The sequence below is a fragment of the Chenopodium quinoa genome, unplaced genomic scaffold, assembly GCF_001683475.1.
Source record: "Chenopodium quinoa cultivar QQ74 unplaced genomic scaffold, ASM168347v1, whole genome shotgun sequence".
Classification (NCBI taxonomy): Eukaryota; Viridiplantae; Streptophyta; class Magnoliopsida; order Caryophyllales; family Amaranthaceae; genus Chenopodium; species Chenopodium quinoa.
This window is the reverse complement of record NW_018743977.1, coordinates 3,638,358-3,658,714: the sequence shown is the minus strand read 5'-3', so window position 1 is coordinate 3,658,714 and position 20,357 is coordinate 3,638,358. Positions and strand designations below refer to the sequence as shown.

At 33.1% G+C, this 20,357-nt stretch overlaps 2 protein-coding genes across 2 annotated transcripts; both read right to left on the bottom strand.

The window, feature by feature from the left end:
• Positions 1–5,632: 5,632 nt before the first annotated feature.
• Positions 5,633–6,124, bottom strand: LOC110689903 (pathogenesis-related protein 1A1-like). The gene has a single exon (XM_021866730.1). It carries the CDS (start codon positions 6,122–6,124, stop codon positions 5,633–5,635), a length of 492 nt encoding a protein of 163 aa, XP_021722422.1.
• Positions 6,125–14,449: 8,325 nt separating this feature from the next.
• LOC110689902 (F-box/LRR-repeat protein 13-like) lies at positions 14,450–16,059 on the bottom strand. Its single transcript, XM_021866729.1, has 3 exons — positions 15,139–16,059; positions 14,906–15,031; positions 14,450–14,803 (listed from the first exon to the last, which is right to left on the bottom strand). Exons 1-3 carry the CDS (start codon positions 16,057–16,059, stop codon positions 14,450–14,452), a joined length of 1,401 nt encoding a protein of 466 aa, XP_021722421.1.
• Between the last annotated feature and the right edge of the window lie 4,298 nt (positions 16,060–20,357).

Below are 20,357 nucleotides of genomic sequence, written 5' to 3'. Positions count from 1 at the left end.
TTCTCCCCTCTGAACCACTACCCTAAACCTTAAAACCCTAAAATCAAAATCTAGGGTTTCGATTTTGGGTTTTAGAATTTTTGGTAGGTTGTTTGCAGCTAAATCGAGCAACGCCGACGTGAGGGAGGGGGATGTGGGCCGTCGGCGTTGGGGTTTCGGCATGGTGGTTTTCGGTTAAGGTGGAAAGGCTACTGCGGGAGGCATTTTAGGCGGGGAGGGAGGAAGAATTTAAGTTGGGTATGGTGGTTCAAGGGAGAGACGTGGGTACCAGCGCAAGGCTGGGGGAGGGGCAGCGCCAGCACTGTGGTGAGAATTGTCTGGGAGCGGGCGGTAAGGGGCTGGGCTAGGTGGCGGTTGTGGGGATGAGGAGGTGGATGGCAGTTGGTGGTGGTTTTTTTTAAAATTATTTTTGTAAAAGTTTTTTAATTAATTAATTAATTAATTAGTTTAAATAAGAGCCAATTAGAGGCTGCCACATGACACAATTAACTCTTAATGACTAACAAAGTAAAGGAAAATAGAAAGTGGTGACAATTTTATTAAACTCAGTGGTATATGGTGAATTTGAAAGTTTTTGAGGTATATGGTGAATTAAGTGAAAACTCAGGAGTATATGGTGAAAATGTCGTTTTTCAATGGTAGTAATCTCTCATTCGTTATGTAACCCCATTTGATCATTTTTGTAACCTCAATTATCTTCTATATGTGAATTCTTGGCCACATATAAGAATGTATTTTTAAATTATTATTACTTCCTCTGTTCTTTATTAAATGCATTACTTTCTATATATGAAAGTTTCAATTTGTTGGATTTTGCGGTGTCCTATACCGCGCGAAAACAAAACCCGCAAAAGGATCGCAAGCATAATATTTACAACATAGCATGCAATTAATGAAAGCATAAACACATAAAAGGAGGAGAGAGAGTAAAAATAAGAGTAGCTCATCCATGATGCATGCTTCGCTCGTATCACAAGCTCGGACTTGGAAAACCTCGAGACTCGCAAGTGCAAGCCCTCCAACATCTCATACTCTCGTGCCCGAACCGGCCCCTATCTTGTAGCTTAGACACGGCTAGACCAAATAAAACTAGAGTTTTACCAACTTAAAGGCTTTCTCACTTTAGGGAGATATATACCTTATTGAGTTCTACTCAAGTTTTAAATCTCAATACCCAAGGTGGGTATTTATAGGAAAATGCTCCCTAAAGTTTCCATCAACTTTCCATGTGGGAGAGTTGTTGAAATGAGAATGTAAGCAATTAATTTAATTCCAAATTAAATTAAATAGCACAAGCGATAAGAAAATGACAAGTGTCAATCCAAGGGAAAGGGTTAGGTAAGGACCACAAACCCATCCTTGAAGAGCAAGCAAAAACCCACCAACCCCATGTGCATTGCGTGCCCCAAGCCTTGGGCTTCAAGGCTTGCCGCGCTGGCAGCCTTGGCCTTCGGCTGGGCCTGCCTCGCAAGCCCAGCGCGCTGCTCGGTTTGTGGTGTTGCGGGCTAGCCTCGCTGGCTGGCAACGCACGCAAGCGTGCTGGGGCAGAAGCCTTGCTACATGCAATGGCGTGCTGGCCTGGTGCCCTTGCTGCGAACTAGCGCTGCTAGCAGTGCATTGCTCGGCCAGCTCGCCCAGCCAGCACACATGCATGGCTGTTGGGCTTGCGCCCAAGGCAAGCACTTGGCTAGCAGCCTTGCTAGCCTAGCGCGCCTAGCCCTCGCTTGGCTAGGCCAATTGCGAGGTTAGAACTTTGCGCGTTGACTTGTCATTTGACTTATTTTATCGTCTTCTCGATTCATTGAATCGACTCGACGTTTGACACTCGGCTTTAATGCTCTAAGCTCGAAATCCTACTTCTTAGTTCGTAAAATCTCTATCGACGTATTTCATCCTTCGGATTAATTCGAAGCCATTGCTCGGTTTCAGGATTGGGTGTGACCCGAAGGGTTCAGTCAAGAGCAAGCTGTAATATTAATTATACATTAATATTACTGATCGGAAGAGGCCTCCAGCTAGGCATTCCGATCACTTGACCTCACTAAATAATTAGCTTTCTTAATTAATTCCGAACCCTCTATCAGAATAATACACTTGTTCCAAGGACACCATTCCTTTCACAATTTAGATGCATCACTTTCAATTCCCTTTTAGTCCATAAATTCTTTCTATCTCTCTCAAATCACATATGTCCCTTTCGATTTTTTTCTCTCTATCTACTCTCTTTACTCCAAAAATTGCCTTAGGAGTCCGCGATTTTCAAAATGATGCATCTAATAAAAAATGGAGAAAATACTATTAGGAAGCTGAGATACAATATGGGCCCTCACTCCTCTAGCTATAGCAAAGCTAATCCTGGTGAAAATATGGGCAGCAGCATGTGCCCCAATGTCTTGCGTCTTCGAGAAGTTTTGAACCCGCTTCAGCAATGCAACAACCTCCTTCTTCAATTCCCTGAGAGAAGAAAAGGATAAAGGAATGAAACCGTACCCAAACGCCCGACACCTAGCTTCATATTTGACACGCTTACGATGAGCTGTATCAGTCACAACCTGTTCAGGAATAAAATTAGAAAACCCAGACTGAGTCAAAGGAGAAGATTATGTCAAGTCAACACACACATCGCAACCCCGTTCCCAAGAATAAAGTAACATATCTGCAAGTCTAAGGGCCCCGTCGTTCCTCCAAGACAACCCAATGTCAACCTCTTTTCTTGTTGAAATCCCAAACCGATAGCAAACATAAACAAGGGTATCCCGAACAACATTTTGCCGATGTTTAATACCCACAAGACTAGCATACGACACCGCATGGTCACCAAAAATATTCCAAGCAAAAAACCCTTGAGCAAGCAGAGCTAACTCCATTTGTACAATATACAAGAGCTTCTTTATCTAATTTCATACACCATGTGAGCACCAAAACCCGTTAACTCCTTTTTTCTCTTTACTTGTCTGAACTTACTTGAACTTATTTGAACTTATGAAGACTTATTTTAGCTGCATGTTTTACTAGGGTTACCCTTATCAAAACTTAATTATTTTTTCCGAATTGAAATTATCTGAATTTATTACACCTGAAATAAGTGAATAAGGTGAACAGAAAAGGTCTCAACTAATCAAATCACCTATTGTCTTCCCCAAAACACCTATTGTCTTACTATTTCATTTTTTTCTTTTCGTTCCTTGTGTTTCTTTTCCCCCCTTCAAGATTCATTTATCTCCTCTCATAATTTCCTTATTTCTTTCTTCTTCTCCTCCTAGGCTATGTTTAATTCACCTTATTTTTGCTTATTATTTGATCAAATCTGAACTTATAAAATATAAAATTGGTCACAAACCATCCTATAACATGTTATTTTGTCAAAACACACCAGTTTTTTTTTTCCTTTTTTTTCAAGGCCTATCTCTCAACTTGACTCTGTTTTTCGACGTGGACCTAGCACGTGTATCTCACGAGACTTACCAAACCCCCTTTTTCTTTTTTTCCCCTTTTCTCTCCATTAGTTCCTCTCTCTAATTCACATCTCCTCGTCATTTACTTTTCTCTCATTAAACCTCTGCTACTTGATTGCATGCCATGGCAAGATAGAATTGATTGCTTCTCATCAGAAGGTGGTCACATCTATCTCTTTGTCAATCCAATATTTTCTCATTTACGTACCAATTGGAAGAACTCACGGGCCCTATGTCCAGTTTCAAAATTATAGAATTTACAAGAAATAAACTTTCTGCCAGGATTCCGAAGAGTCCAAGATGTCCTACTGCAATTAGAATCCCACAGAAGCACCTTTGGTCCTTTAGTAAATTAGCAAGAGCCATCCTACATGAAAATACACCCCATAATAAATTAAACATTGAAAACACAAACCCTAATTTATGCACTTAATAAGTAGTTAAATGGATGTAGTAAAATTCCGAAATAATAAAGCTTAATTCAACTACAAATTCGACTTTAATTGTACAAACCCTAATTTTCGTATACATGTAATTAATTTCTAAAACTTTACAAAATAAAGAAATTAAAAACTAGTAATTGCTTGAGTTGCGCTTGGGTTCAATGTTATTTGTGCAAGATCTCAGCTTCGATGGTGGAATTCCAGTCTTCTGTATGTGCTTCAATTGGGGGAAAGGAAATGTGAATTTGAGAGAGAATGTAATGGAGGGAAAAGGGGGGAAAAATAAGAAAAAGGGGGGTTTAGTAAGTCACGTGACTTACACGTGCTAGGTCAATACCGAAAATCGATTCAACCATTAGAAACTGATGAGAGGTGGGTGTTGACAAAAAAATTTTAAACTGGTGTATTTGCAAATAAATAAAAAAATAATTATAGGTGGTTTTGTGACAAAAATTTGTGTTATATAGGATGGTTTCTGGCAAATTTTCCTCTTTTAAAATAATGTTTTACATTCTAATATTTGAAGATGTTAATGGTTATAAATTTGCACTGAAATGTTTTATCTAAACTAAATAAAAGAAATGATTTGGTGATATTCCTATACATGTTCATTTGATCTGAATTTCTGATTTGGATATAATTTCCATATTTGACAAAACTTTGACATTATTTATACATTAATCTTATGATAAAATATTATCAAATATGATGTCATTTGATTTGTATTAATGTGCACTTTCTAAATATTAAAATTTCATATTATATTACATATAGAATCAAAGAAATTTTGGATAAAAACAAGTTAACAAAATTGCTTTCAATTTGCTCATATCATTTGTGAAAATAAGCTAAAACGAAAAGCAGGGTTGATTGCAACATGGAATGGAATTAAGCTACCGAACAAAACATTGGAACTCAAAATTCACATGAAAAAACTTGTGTGGACCTGGTTCACAATAATATTATTGTGGACATCAGGTTACCTGTTATCAACTATTGTGATTTTAAACATAATAATCCTAATTTTAACATATTGACTTTTATTAACATTTGTGTGGACTTAATTCACAGTAGAAATATTGTAGACTTTTAGTTCTACATCTGATCTGCAACCCGACGTTATGTTATAAATATAGCGACCCTAATAATAACATAGTAACCATTACTATTTATATTGACCAGTATATTAAAACTCTTATTATTAAATATTTAATTATTATTGACCTTTATTATAATACAATGACTTTTATTTCAATATAATAACAATATTTTTTTTATAGTGAGATTCTTATTAATATTATGATTTTATTTTAAAATATCAACATTTAAATATAGTAACCTTAATATTATTAGTGGTCCACAAAAATCAATGTAAACTAGGTTCATTTAAAAGTTATAGAATTTTGCAATGGAAAAATGGAAATTGTATAAAATGATAAACAAGACAAGCAAAAAATAAGAAAATAACTGATAAAAATTCAGAAAAATTGACCCGAATGTGATAACACCAAACTCATAAAATTTCATTACCTTTAAAGAAAAAACTTTTTTTTTTGACGGGCAACTTTAAAGAAGAAACTTATAAGTTCACTTTATTAATATATAATATTACACCTTATTCCCTTATTAATATATTACACCTCAACTATCATCTTTGTTATCAATCAAATTAAAGAACTTAAAAGCATTTTAATCGATTGCACAAAGCATGATATAGAACTACGTAATGGCTGATTAATAAGGTTTTTCTCCTGGGATGTTTCCTGCAGGATCATAGACACATACAAATAAAGGCCATAAACCACAAGCAACACTAGCACACCCGAGGCGAACCGATTTACGCCAAACAACTTGTGTATAAGCCGAACAATCTTTACCTTTGACACAAGAATTTGTTGTGTAGTTATAATCAGACTTTTGACCAATCCAGCTATTAATCGTTTGCCCACTACTCAAGAAACCATAGCCTATACCAAGGTTTATACCATATGGAATCTTTGAACCCAAGTCTGTTGAACAACTAGGTTTCCTCTTGTTAGCAAAGTCTTGAGCATAGGCTTCAAGCTTTTTGTCCCATGTATATGGATCTACCCCAACATCGCGGCGAGCAGCGTTATGGCCATCTAGGAAGATTTTATTGTCACCGGGTTCAATTTGGGATGAACAATGTTTGAATAAGAATATTATGGTTAAAAGTAAGGCAATCGAAAATAGCAGTGACCTCATTTTTTGGGGGGGGGGGGGAGAATGTAATTGCTAGAGAAGCATATGAATAAAGGATGTATTACAGATATATACACACATATATATGTGTTATGAAATATATATTAATGTAGGTCCATTAACTTATTTAGCTTTATTACTTCCTTTTGTAACCCCCCTTGTAACTCCCTTAACTTTTTTACATACCTTCGTAACTCTTTTCATAATAGTGGCTTCTTATTGTCATTTGGAAGTTACAATTCCAATGTATATATGTATGTTGTATGGAAAATGGAAGAGACAATCAATAATAGCACTACATCTTCATCTTTCATTCTTTCTTTTCTTCTATTTTATAACAATATAGGATAAAATCATTTTATAGGCCAAATTAAAATTTGATGCACTTTTTTTGGTATGTTGTCTCACATGATCTTTTATACGAAGTATAAGGAATTAAATAACTAAATAATAAGGCGAATTATCTCAATCAATATTTTCTATGCTAATAGTGATCGGTCATTGGTATTCATACATTGTAGTATTCTTGCTAGGATTGACTAAAACTATTGAGCTGTTTTGACTTCGTAAATAGTACAGTAGAAAATAAATAGCTTAATGGACAAAATAAAAAATCTTAGTTTTCCACAATTGAGTTTTATTTGATAATTTTATTTATTAATTTTGGACTTTATCGGAAAAAACTGTACATTTTTTTTATTATTATTGAATTACGAGTATTTTAGTTTTAAGATAAAAAAAAAAAAAAAAGGCAAGGGATACGAAGTCTGGAGAGTATGGAAATGCCCACATGCGGTGTACTATAAAATTTCTACCAGACATATTTACAATGCACAAATTCTTTGAATAAGTGTCATCGATCAACCTATCAAATAATAACCTAACTCAGCCATACTAACTACTAGCAAGGATAAGAAAGGGTTGAAACCCATGAGAAGTGTTGAATAAACCACTAAACGTTATTGTTTAAACGAGTAATTGTTAAACAATAAAGTTCACAATCAAAATTAATTAATGTTACAATGTACTTTATAGTTTTTAATATCCCAAAACTTCGTAGTTCAAAGATAATATTCAAAATAAATAAATAATATTCTTAGTACCACCATACACGGGCACCCGATGTATATAAGAATTTCTGACAGCTTTTAGGAGCATTTGTAAAATATGTTTTATTTTACAAAATATAATTTGTATCAATGATATTAGAGGCCCAAAGGCTGATACTATTGCAAGAATTACATGGCCAAGTTAAAGAGGTGATTTGCTTAATTTCTTCATCTTATGGAATTCCCTTAGCTTCTACCTCAATTTGACTAGCTAATAATTGGTAACCAAATTGAATGAAGCTTTTTGCCATAACAAAGTATTCCGTATATGATTTTTATTATTTCTTTAGCCATTTTTTTTTTACAATGATGAGACGAATAAAAATCCAATTAGCTGGGTAATTTCTTTCGCCTATTCAACAGCAGCATCATAACTAGGAAACACTGTGTCGGTTTGAAAATGGCCACTATAATTCACACTATCACCACCGTTTTCTGATTCCGAATCCTACATAAAAAAAAAACCACAAAACAAACTACTTAAGAACCCATATATTAATAACAATAATTAAATATTAATAATAATTAAATAATATAATAATAATTTATTTAATAATAATAAACGACATAAATACAATAATTATAATAATAATAATAATAATAATAATAATAATAATAATAATAATAATAATAAGTAGAAACGCCTGAAATGTTTGAATGTACCATGGAAGAAACACCTGAAAATTTAGAATATACCATGGAACATTCTAAAATTTCAGGCATTCCTACCATGGTTCGCCTGATATTTTAGTATGTCCCATGGTAGATTCTAAATTTTCAGGCGTTCCCATAAACATTTGAAAATACAATGTGAGGAACGCCTGCTATTTTTGAATCTACCATGGGACATACTAAAATATCAGGCGATCCATGGTAGGAACGCCTGAAATTTTAGAATGTTCCATGGTAAATTCTAAATTTTCAGGTGTTTCTCTGGCAATTACGAAATAAAAAAAAAAAACGATAAAAATTCATCCGTACGCACAGGCGACCTCTCCAGTGGCGTCGCCAATTCCGCAAACTCGTCCATTCACCGCTTGTGTAAATCGTTTCTGAATAAAGGTTTTTTTTTTAAAATTATGACGTGGAGTGGAGGATGGTGGCTGGTGGTTGTCTGGTGGCGGTGGATAATTGGTGGCTGGTGGGGTAAAAATAAAATAGGGTAAATTTATAAGGGGTAAAAGTAAATTAGGGTAAAATTAAAAGGGGGCATGTTTGTAATGTCGTATTGAAATACGGGCGTTACCTAGTAAATACCGGACGCAATTTAGCAATCCTCCATGATTGTACGTAGTACGTTTTATGTATAGATTACAATCGAGTTTGACTTATGGCCAAATCTATTCCTTTGTATATTTTGACTAACTAGTTGTTGTTCCGCGCGCTACGCGCGCGGCACCCCAATGGTGGTGAATATGCTTAGACAGTTGTTGTTCTGGTTTTTTTGGTTTTATGGCAATTAAGTTTGTGTAGACTGTACAAAGTGAGATAAGTTTTTTGCGATATATTCTAAATAAATAATTATTTTAAATAAATTTACTAATCTTTCATCTCGGTGTATATGGGGTTGTTGTTGAGTTATAGCTGAATTTGTGGACTGCTAACAGCTTCGTTTAACATGTTGATTCTGTGTGATATGTAGCCGAAATTATATACTGGTGCATCGTTTCCGTAACATATTAAATAGTAAGAGTGTTGGTAATAAGGTTTTTTTCTGTCTTTTTTTCCGAAGTTCTTACATTGTTTTCAGTTTTAATATAGATTAAAAGTCATTATTTAAATTCATGTCAAGATAAATGACGTTGAAAACTATACTCGAGTATTAATTGTATTTTAATTTGAGTATTAAAATTAGTCAACTGTTGTTATTAATCAAATAGAATAAATTTATTTAATTTATAATTTTTCGAGGATTTATTTAGGATTCAAACGTTATAGTCAACATAGGTTGAAGAATATTATGAAATTTTAGTTATATTCATATTTAGTCTAACGATTGATCAGCCACATGTATATATAATTAAAATACTTTCACGATATAGTATATGGTTCTTCTTAGTGGAATTTGATTGTATATAAATACAGTTTTTTCTTTATCATAATATATTCAATATATTTTCTGTATCATAGAGATGTATAGTAACTTACCAAGTCATGTTGTTATTTTCGGAGATGCATATAGAAATAAGTTGGTAGTTTTTTTTTCATTTTATATTTTATATATTTTTTATAATGTGGTTTTTTCTGTTTATAAATAATTGTACGGATCTTGTAGGTATTTCCGGAGGTTTGGACTGCCTTGTTAGCCGGAATCCATAGTCCTGTGGAAGTTCTTTGAGGCCCTAACAGTCGTATATGGCCTGTGGAGTTAGTGAAGGTTGTTGAAGATACCAGAAGCAATATGTGTTTTGATATTGGGTGGGAAAATTTTGTTAATGAAAATCACTTGGTTGATGGTGAATTAATGATTATTTATCATGCTGGTAATATAACATTTTTTGTCAGGGTGTTTTCTTCGACTATGGTTGAAAGATTTGCTACTATTGAACCTCTTCCAAGAGATGAGGATATATAAATTCATGTAGTTCTATATTTGGACTTTATAAATGAAATATTATTGTGGCACGTTATTCTCCTCTATTTACAACCTTTTCTTGCATGGTCACAATATTTAGGGTCGTTGATTGTTTATTTAAAATGGTCATTATTCTGTTAACTCCAAACCTTAGACTTAGTAATGGGTTGTGAAGAGTTCGGCTGGGTGCCGAAGAAAGTAGTATAGCGACAAAGTAAAGGGAAATGGCACAAGACACTACTGTTCATAATTGGCTATTGATTTCGCTGCTGTTCATAATTGGCAATTGATTTCGCTGCTGTTCATAATGGGAGTACTGGTGAACTTCTCTCTTAACTCTTAAAAGGAGAGGATTCCAGCGGTTGTCTCAACGGTAGACTCATTATTAACAGTATTGAACAGTTCAATTGCCAATTATAAACAGCTTAGTATTGTGCTTTTTCCCTTTCCATTGTCCTTATCTTCCTTCCTTCGGCACCCAGTTGAACTTTTTTTCCTATTTATTCTATCCTTCCTTTCCCTCTCTTCTTCTTGGCCATCTCGAAAGAGATTGTTTTGACAAAAGGCCGAATATAAGAGACAAGGACAAATCCGAAAAACAAATGCTGAAGCAAATGTTGTACTGTTCAGATTACTGACGTTCCAAATTGGCATTGTTCAATACTGTCAATAATGAGTCTGCCAGTGAATTCCTCTCTTTGTAGGAGTTAAGAGAGAATTTAATCGCTAGACTCCTTGTGAACAGCAACGAAATCAATTGCGAATTATGGATACCACCGAAACCAATTTCCAATTACGGATAGTAGAGTACTGTGCAATTTCCAATTTTGAACAGTGTCAATTTTGAAAATTAGCATTGTGGACTGTACAACAATTGCTTCAGCGAAATCAATTGCCAATTCTGTCCTTTTTTCTCCTTTCTTAGGTCGAAATCTCTTATTATCATCGATTGGTCAATCTAATTGGTCAATTTTAATTGTTGGAAGATATATAGTCATATATTTTAGAATAATTGCAAGAAGTTTTGAGGTTTGATTTTTTTAATTCCATTTGAAAGTAAATCAGATTTGCCAACGTCGAAGCGTCGAACTTCATATCCGAAATTGATGTCATCGATGTTCAGGTGTACTAAGTGATTTAATTGAACCGCGGGTTTCAAGACGTATGTGTTGGCCGAAAGTTACGTTATATTATCGAATGGTATAAGGTCGTATAAGAAGTTATGCTTTGGAATGTGGACATGTAAATATAAATAAAAAAGAAAAAAAAAACATCTTTAATTACAATAAATTGACGTAAACATAAATTAAAACAGAAAGAAAACGATCTAGATATATATTTTACATTTTATTATAATTATACAATTTTATCTAATGCAATTTAATAAAATTTACAATAAAAATATTTTATGGGTGCTTATAAATTATTTGTCTATTATATTTCAACCCCACCGATTTGAGTTTCTCCCTTTCCTTCTGCTTATCCTCTTTGAGCCTATTAATTTGTGCTATACCATCGGTTGTAATAGGCTTTAACTGATTTAGAAATGTAATAAAATTGACTACCACGGTTGGTGCTTCGCTAATTGAATTTTGTGAACCTTCACCAGTGTCCTTCAATATCCTATCAACTTCGGCCTGTCTACGTAGAACTTCTTTCTGCATTTCCATAGCGTTTAATTTCAAAACCTCCAAAATACGTTTATGTATTTGACAGAATCTTTTGTATTTTTCAATCGCTAATTCAACTTCTTCCTCAATCTCCATTGGTGTATAATGTATATATAAAAAGATTCCTACAATGTATAGCAAAACATAAGTTTCAACATTATTATGAAACCCTACCTTTCTTTTCTTAAACTCTAAGTTGACACATTTGTACGCAAATTTCAATCGCGTACAAAAACCAAATCATATGCCATGTAATCTTTATCTATAAACTTTACATAAAATTCCATTTATACTAAATATTTATAATTGTTGAAACGTTGTTGGGAAATTGAAAATAATTGGAATTAGGATATGAATACAAAAAACATAAACAAATTAACATAAGTAGAAGATAAATTATTCAACATAAAGTCAAACAGTCGTGTTAAAAAAATTAGAGAATGAAAAGCATAATCCAAAACACAAATAAACAATTTATAATCAACTTTACTGGTCCCTAAAAAATATAGAATAAAAACAAAGAACGGAACATAGGTGGAGGAAACTTGATCACCGCAAACGAAACAAAGACAACTGAAATGATAGTATAGAAAACTCACTGAAACAAAGAATGCAGTTTAGATTCGAAGGACGCAAGGAAGACGAAATAGATATGTGTCAAGAAGTTGCTACGATGAAAGAAACGCACAAAATCCGAAATAAATGATGAAGAGGTTTGAATAGAAAGAGGAAAAGTCATGACAGAATAAAAAAGGAAAGCATGGAAGAGCTACATATATATAAGTAGAATATTAGAGGTGTGTAATTAAATGAAAATAGTAAGGGTAGTGAATAGGTATGATGATGGAGTGAAGAGGCGTGATTCACACAATAATAATTCAATAAATATAGGAAATAAGTTTTATTACTCCATTTTTTCTGTGTTTTTTTTTAATACTTGTATTAATTTGTTTTTATAGGTATGATGATGTAGTGTTATTAGTTTCTTTTTCGGTGATGGATGAAGTAATATTTATTACGTATATTTGTTCATTTGTATTAAATGAGTGCACAAAGCGAAAGAAGTAAGCATTGGTTTAAGTAATGGGCAAATTAATTTTTCAAGAGGAGTGAGAATGCTAAAAGTCGAATGAGATGTTGCGATTTGACAATTGAATGTATATGGGTAATAAGTGCTATTATAATATATAAATATGTATAAGTTTGGTAAGAGGGATGCGGGAAAGTATTTTAGAAACTGCCATGGTTAAATATATGTATAGTAAGTTAGACGAAATATTTAAACCGTATTATAATTGTAGTCGAATGAACATAATTTCTGGTCTAGTTAATTATTACATTTTAACTTATGTAGAATAAAGTTATCAGATATCGATATACATATACTTTAATGTAGTATTAGGACAATTTGAAACAGTTACCGAGAACGTTGATGACGATTTTAGAAAGCATATTCTGAATAATATTCATACTTTAGGATTATCATTTATTACGATGAAGGTACGTTAATAAACTTGAATATTTATTTGTGTGATATTGAAAGTAATTTTGTAAAAGAAGTGTTCGCGTTGTAGGACATTGTTTTGGCTACTATGATGTTGTTAACTCTTTAGGATTAAAAGGTCCATATTTTTGATTGCTAGTCACCGGTAAATTAAGAATAATTATTTTCTTATAAAATGTATGGAAGATGAAATCGTAGATTATGATATAATAGATGAAGGCATTTTAGAATGAATAAGGACGTTGTATATCTGCGGATTAAATCAGACATATATTTCGGCCGTTCATTTTGTTGAATAGACAGTACTACATCATGTAGGCGTAAGATTTTATGTTTCGGCACTTCCCTATCTCTCAGTGGTCCTTTTTTATGATAATTTGTTGTTTATTTTAATATTGTCTGAATAAAAGCTATTTTGTGATTGGGTGATCGTGTTTTGGTTTTTTTAAAATAAGTTGACTACAATATATTTAAACTAAATAATCTTGATACGTAGAGTTGTTAAGTTATGGTAATAATTTTACTGAAGTTATGTATTATTGATAATTTCGGTTTTTTACACTGAAATTGTGGTGATTAAAGTCGAAATAATATATAGCTTCTTCATTTATCTATTTTTTTTGCTTTTGTTTTTTTTAATTTTTTTTATAAAAAATTCAGTGTAAGTTTCTATTTTTAGTGCTTTTATTTTTGGTTATTATTGATTTTTTTTAATGTTTGGTAAATCAAGACCGACTAATTGTTATAGAATAAATAAGTACGTTGTATATCTGCCAATTAAATCAGACATATGTTTCGGCCGTTCATTTTGTTGAATAGACAATACTTATGTTTCGGCACTTGCCGATCTCACAGTGGTCTTTTTTTATGATAATTTGTTGTTTATTTTAATATTATCTGAATAAAAGTTATTTTGTGATTGGGTGATCGTGTTTTGGTTTTTTAAAATAAGTTGTCTACAATATATTTAAACTAAATAATCTTGATACGTAGAGTTGTTAAGTTATGGTAATAATTTTACCGAAGTAATATATTATTGATAATTTCGGCTTTTTATATTGAAATTGTGGTGATTAAAGTCATAATAATATATCATTTCTCTATTTATTTATTTTTTATGCTTTTGTGATTTTTTTTTCAAAAAATTCAGTGTAAGTTTTTATTTTTAGTGATTTTTTTTTTTGGTTATTATTGATTTTTTTTATTGTCTGGTAAATCAAGAACGACTAATTGTTATTTCGGAGATTGATGGAATAATAATCATCAGCGAAAGTATTTGGAACAAAAGCAAGAACGAAGACCGTAATATTTAATGAACAAACATTGACAGTATTTTAGATAAAAGCAGGAACAAAGATTGTAATATTCAAAGTATATGCATTTAGATATTAATATAATAATTGCTAAACAAAAGATTAAAGATTAAATTGACTTCGTATTCATTCTCGAGCTTGTTTAAGGATCTATTGTTTACTTTGTAAAAACAACTGTAATGCTCAAGTATGGCGATGGTGTAAGTATAACCGGAAAATGTTGAGTGCGTCTTTCGGATAACGTCGGGCAACACAAAGTAATAGTTTTCTCCTCTGATCTCATGGATGATGTTGGTATTAGTATAGCCGAAAGTTCTCGTCGTATTCTGCTCTCGGATATTTTTGGACAGCATAAATTAATGGTCAATTTCTCCAAGTTTGTTGCAGCTTTTAATATGCACGTTACAATATGTACTTGACACACGTTGTCTAAGAAGATTGTTACATGCTTGAGATTTGATAGACAACCTTCTTCGGCTATACAATTTAAAGAGGTATCAATCCACTCAACCTGTAAAACAAATATCAAGTATATTGACATAATTAGATTAAAATTCATTTCATTCAGGTTACGAAAGGAAAACAAATAACGACATCATTCTTATGTACTTACCTCTTCGAGTATTAATGATTTCAAGTTGGGAGTTTTTCTTAGTAACTCGTAGGTGCAACTTTCGGCTTTTACCGCCAAATGAGTCAGGTTTCCGAAAGTCGGTAGTTGTCTTCCATTAAGAAAAAGCTACGTCCAATTTAGATGAATATTATTAATTCAAAACAACGTAAAGTATTATATCAATATGTCGCCATTATAAGTTAAATAGAAATATTGTAAAAATATATACTTACCCCAAAATTCTTGAGTCTCAAAGATCTGGTTTTGGAAGCCTTGCATATAAGAGAATTGATATTTTGATAAATATCATAATCACCTCCATATTCACTGACCATAACTAGAAAAATTTCCCTAAGATGTAGATCTGCCTCGGTAAGCAAAGGTAAACTATCAACCATATAATATGTTATTTCATCATTTATCTTAAGGTACTCAAGAATCGGTGCTTTAATGGTAATAATCAGAGATCTGCCCCAAGCCTGGCTCACGATATCACAAATTTCTAATGATTTAAGTGTCAGGGACTCTACAAACAGCATATCGGCGAAACCGGTGCACTCCTTGATAATAATTGTTTTGAGTGCTGCACAATTTGATGTAAACCTTTTCATATATTCGTCACCGTTAAATTCGACTTTAAAAAAGTGAACAATTTCAAGGGATGGTAGATGAAAAGACTCTGGTGTATCATTCATTTTCACACCCGTTAGTTTCAATATCTTCACTTCCTTTCCATACATCATTTCCATAAATTTGTAACTTCGACTTCCGCCTAATATGAAATTCAAATCAATTTCATAACATTCATGTTGTTTTGCAGCATTTAACCAAGATTCGTAGTAATCACAGTCATCATCACAGGAAAATTCATAACAAAAACGCTTCAAATAGAACACATTGTTCTCAGCTAATACCTTGTTCACAAATTTATTGTACGAAATTTTTGCACCGTTGCACAATGGATGATAATCATCTGGTATTTCCGTGAAATCAAGTACGGGTACTTGATTCCACACTTTCTTCCATCTTTTTGATAATACACAGGTCTTTACAGCAGACTTTGTTGGTAGAAAAGAGAGTATATGACACAGTATTGTATCATGTAAACTACTAATGTAATCTATTTCTCTTACGGGATAACTGATGTCACTCATACTTTGAATTATAATTGTAAGAGGTTTAAATGGAAAGATGATAGCGATGAATGTTTTCGACAGATAAGGGCAGTTTCTATAAATGGAGTATTTGATGGTTGTGTTGTTATAAATAAAGGAAGGAGAAAAAGAGGAGTATAATAATCTGTTTTAAAAAAATTTCAGTTACCAAAACATTTATCGAATAGATAAGTATTGGAAACCGTTAAGCGTAATAATGGAATGTAATTGGATATAAAATTTGGATGTTAGAGTGAATCTAGTTATGATGAAAGGGTTTAAATTGTTTTAGAACCGACTTTTAGATTTCCTACGTATTGTCGTGTCGATTGAAGTGTAACTTGTCAATTAATTCCTTTTTATTGTTAAAAAATAAATACGGCCTTTTTTCAAAAGATTTTACATTTATGAAAAATAATTAACATTTCTACTAATTCATTACAATTATGGTTTTCCGCAGAATAACTACTCATTTAAGTTTCTTATTTATTGATTTGCTAGCCGAAATGTACGTTGGTTAAATAGTTTTATAATACATTACCGTAAGACTAAACTTCGCTTTCTTAGTATCAGTAACATATTGAAATATTGTTTCACCGTTAGCCATTAGAGGATAGTCAAAAGAATTTCACAACTAAAATTTTGACTTTGACATATACGTTATGATTGCCGGTACTGTTTTACGTATATAGTCAAGTTGAACCGTTGTACGTATAAATTGAAGAGAGTCTCATAAGTGTGTTTATTTATTTATGAAAATCCATCCTTTAGGTCTTCAAAGATAGAGGAATAGAAATGCGTACTGCATCAAATATCTTGTGGCTTTTTGTTTTTTTTTTTCCGGCGTTTTATTTGTTGGTTTGCGCCTCAGTTAATATTCTTGATTTGGAACGGTATTTGTTTTCTCCTTTGGTTAATTTATTAACTGTAGCATCGCTTCAATTAGTTTCAAAAACCCCGGTACTATTTAATCTATTCAAAAGTTGAGGTACTGTATTACATGCTACATAATTTAGTGATGATTATGTTTATCCGTTGTTGCATTACATACTTTCGTACGTCGTCCATATCAGTTGTTTTAATTTATACTTATTTATTTTGTACTCTCGTTTATTGTATGCGCCGAAGTACTTGCACAAGAATGTATAGGATCTAGATTATGTAAAGTTACATTGAAGTTACATTTAATTTATACTTATTTATTTTGTACTCTCGTTTATTGTATGCGCTGAAGTACTTGCACAGTTAATCTAGATTATGTAAAGTTACATTGAAGTTATAGAAAATAAAAAACAAGAGATGAAAGGAATAGAGTAATGACCTTCGAAGAAGTACTTGCTTTTTGAACAGTGATCTTTTTGTGTAACGACCTATGTTAATATTAATATTTCGGAAATCGTATAGAATAGGATGTATGCGAAATAAAAAGTAGGGTGTGCTATGGAGCTGGGAATGAGATGGATGATCGTTGTTGATAACAAACTCTTGTATTTAGAACTTCTAAATAAAGTATAACTTTTTATATTCGATCATCACGTTTGTTTGATTACTCTCAGATGTTGATAAGCCAAGTTCGGTTGTTCTTATCTTAGATGTTATAGGCCAAAATATTTTTTAAAGATGGGATTGAAAAATTACAAATAACGTTATTATCATTATATGCTATTTACTTTACTGAGTTCCCAGTGACCGAAATCATTCATAGCATAAACGACATACAATAACGTTAAGCTTAATAATTAAAATCGAATAAATTGATTGGACAATGTTCAAGGCTACAACATGCTGAGGAGATGTCTTTATAATCTTAGTCTCTTTGCCAAGTTCACCGTCTACAAAATTATAGCCGAAATCGTTCTTTGGTAGGATTGCAGTGTCTTGCATATGAGCAAGATTCGCCGGAATTCAAACATGTAAATTGTGCCGAAGTTAACAATACAAAACCAAACAGTTCTATACCTGACCGTAGTCATTACGATGTTTAACAGTTCATTGCCGAAGGCAATAACGCCAATACGCTAATACTATACTACATAAATTAAGTTCAGTATCACGGATAGAATTCTTTATTGTAATAATCGTATTACTTTGTGTATTATAATATGTAATTGATGAAAATTTAGGTGCATAATAATTTCTATTAACATTTATTATTTTAGATACATCATTTCACCTTTTACATGAATTTTAATTAGATGTCGAAACTCCATGAACAGTTGATATTTGACAAAGACCATATATTTATTAGATTAATTGAAAGCTTGTTTTGAGTTTTAAAATAAAGCTATGTACTTGATAGTTAACAGATAAATCACAACAGAACAACAAAGAAGCATAAACTAAAACAATAACACAGAAGCCAAATGTAAAGCCTACAAAGCAATTGAAATTAATCTAAATATGACTCCTGAACCTAATATTGATACCTGGGATAATTGTAGCAAAAAGTAAAAATGTAGTTCGGATAAGAGAATAACAAAGAGAATTCTAAACCGGCAACCGCCTACACGCGGATACACAGTTGCCGAATTTAGTACAAACTCAGATGTTATTTAAACAAAGTGTTTTGTACAAATGGCAAGCTGGAAAAAAGGCAAAAGAGCAGAAACAGCGTTATTCATTCAAGCACTTGTAGAGCCGCAAGATTCTGCAGATGACTGCCCGATCTCCTATGCACCAGAATCAGCTATATTGATATTAGGAGCCTTTGTAGTGTCAGGAACAGAGGATGCAGTAGTCTTAACATCTTGAATCGGGGACCCAGTTTTGTCTACATCATCTTCCTCCAATTCTTCCTTTTTAGCCAGCCGACTAAGTAAAGCAAGCTCATTAGGATGAGGCTGCTGCATTTTTGAATGGTGAAGGTCCATAGACCATTCTTCAGCCAAATCCCAATTAATTTCTGGTTCAAGATTAATCGCAAGGCGGCGAGCAACTTTGTAACCATTCTCGTAGCCCTCATCGTATTCAGCCTGTGTATAGATTCGGGTTTTCAGCAACTCTCTGGCATTTTCCAAATCAGCTTTGACTGTAGCAGCACCATCTTTCTCAGTTTGAAGTTGATTTTTAACCCCTATCAATTCTAGGTTATTAAAAGAGATTGTGTTCTTCAGACGTTCGATCTCAGATTCAAATTCAGACTATTTCAGTTGATTTTGTTCCTTTTCCAGAGAAAGTTGTCCTCGCAACTCTGTTAGACTGAGCTCTGTAGATGAAACTAAATCCTTTAGACGCTTATTATCGGCCTCAAGTTCAGTCTGTTTCTTTTCAGCTTCTTTCCTAAAAAGAGAATTCTGGTCATCAAGATCCCTGACTATTTGATCTTTAGCAGCCATCGCCTGATCTATTTTCTCCTGAATCTGAACTTTCAACGATGGAAGGTCCACAGCTCCATCAGAGTGAGTCAGGACCTCGCCTTGCTCAACATAAGGAGAAATTAATTGTTCCATTTCGCGCAAGAATGTGTGAAACTTCTCTGTCATATCTTCTATCCGTAATTTGCTGTCTGAAGCAGCATCTTCAGCACACTTTTGCGCTGTCTCTGCCATATGAACCCGATATTCTGCCGTGTCAGCACTTTTCTTCAACTCTTCATTTAAACTGGCAGTAATGACATGGTTATGAACAAACTACACATTTAGAGTGTACAAAATAATTAAAACAAATAATTGAAGAAAAATTACATTTTGTAAATACAAATAGTTAAAATGATAGAATCAGATAAACACTTAAAGCGAAATTTGCCTGGAAATAGTACCTGCAACAATAATTTGAAGTTCTCTGCGACGGGGTCCGACACTCTCAAAAAAGTTTCACACGCTCCTGCAGCAGTTTGTGTCAAACAGAATCTAGCTTTCTCCACTTCGGATAGGGCAGATAAATCCCCAAAAATCCCAGCAGCAGCATTCTGGTTTTCCATCAAATTTTTCCGCACAACATCGGGGAGTACCACAACTGAGGTTGACTCATACCCCATATCATTTGACCGAAAAGTTCTAATAGAATTTACACCAGAAACCGATGGCACATCTATTTGTTGAGGCTCATGAATATGTTCATCCATTTCCTTGAAATGTAAAGACTCTTCTCCTCCAACTGTCATATCAGTATGTTCAATGTGTGTAATGAAAACATTAGCCTGTCTTTGACTTTCTTCAGCAAAAGGGTTTACCGTGAATTCAGAAAGATGAGGCGCTCCAGAAAGACTATCCTGTTCAACGTTTTCAATTTGTCTTGCAGGGGTAGAGGGAGTTTCTTGCTGAATGTTTTCAATTTGTTTTTCAGAAGTAGATAGAGTT

Bases quoted from the DNA above. Each gene is read 5' to 3' on its own strand.
- LOC110689902 (XM_021866729.1), bottom strand. From the start codon at position 16,059: ATGAGTGACATCAGTTATCCCGTAAGAGAAATAGATTACATTAGTAGT. The intron at 15,032-15,138 runs GTAAGTATATAT...AATTGGACGTAG, and splicing joins TGAGACTCAAGAATTTTGGG to CTTTTTCTTAATGGAAGACA. The intron at 14,804-14,905 runs GTAAGTACATAA...TTTGTTTTACAG, and splicing joins AATCATTAATACTCGAAGAG to GTTGAGTGGATTGATACCTC.
- LOC110689903 (XM_021866730.1), bottom strand. From the start codon at position 6,124: ATGAGGTCACTGCTATTTTCGATTGCCTTACTTTTAACCATAATATTC.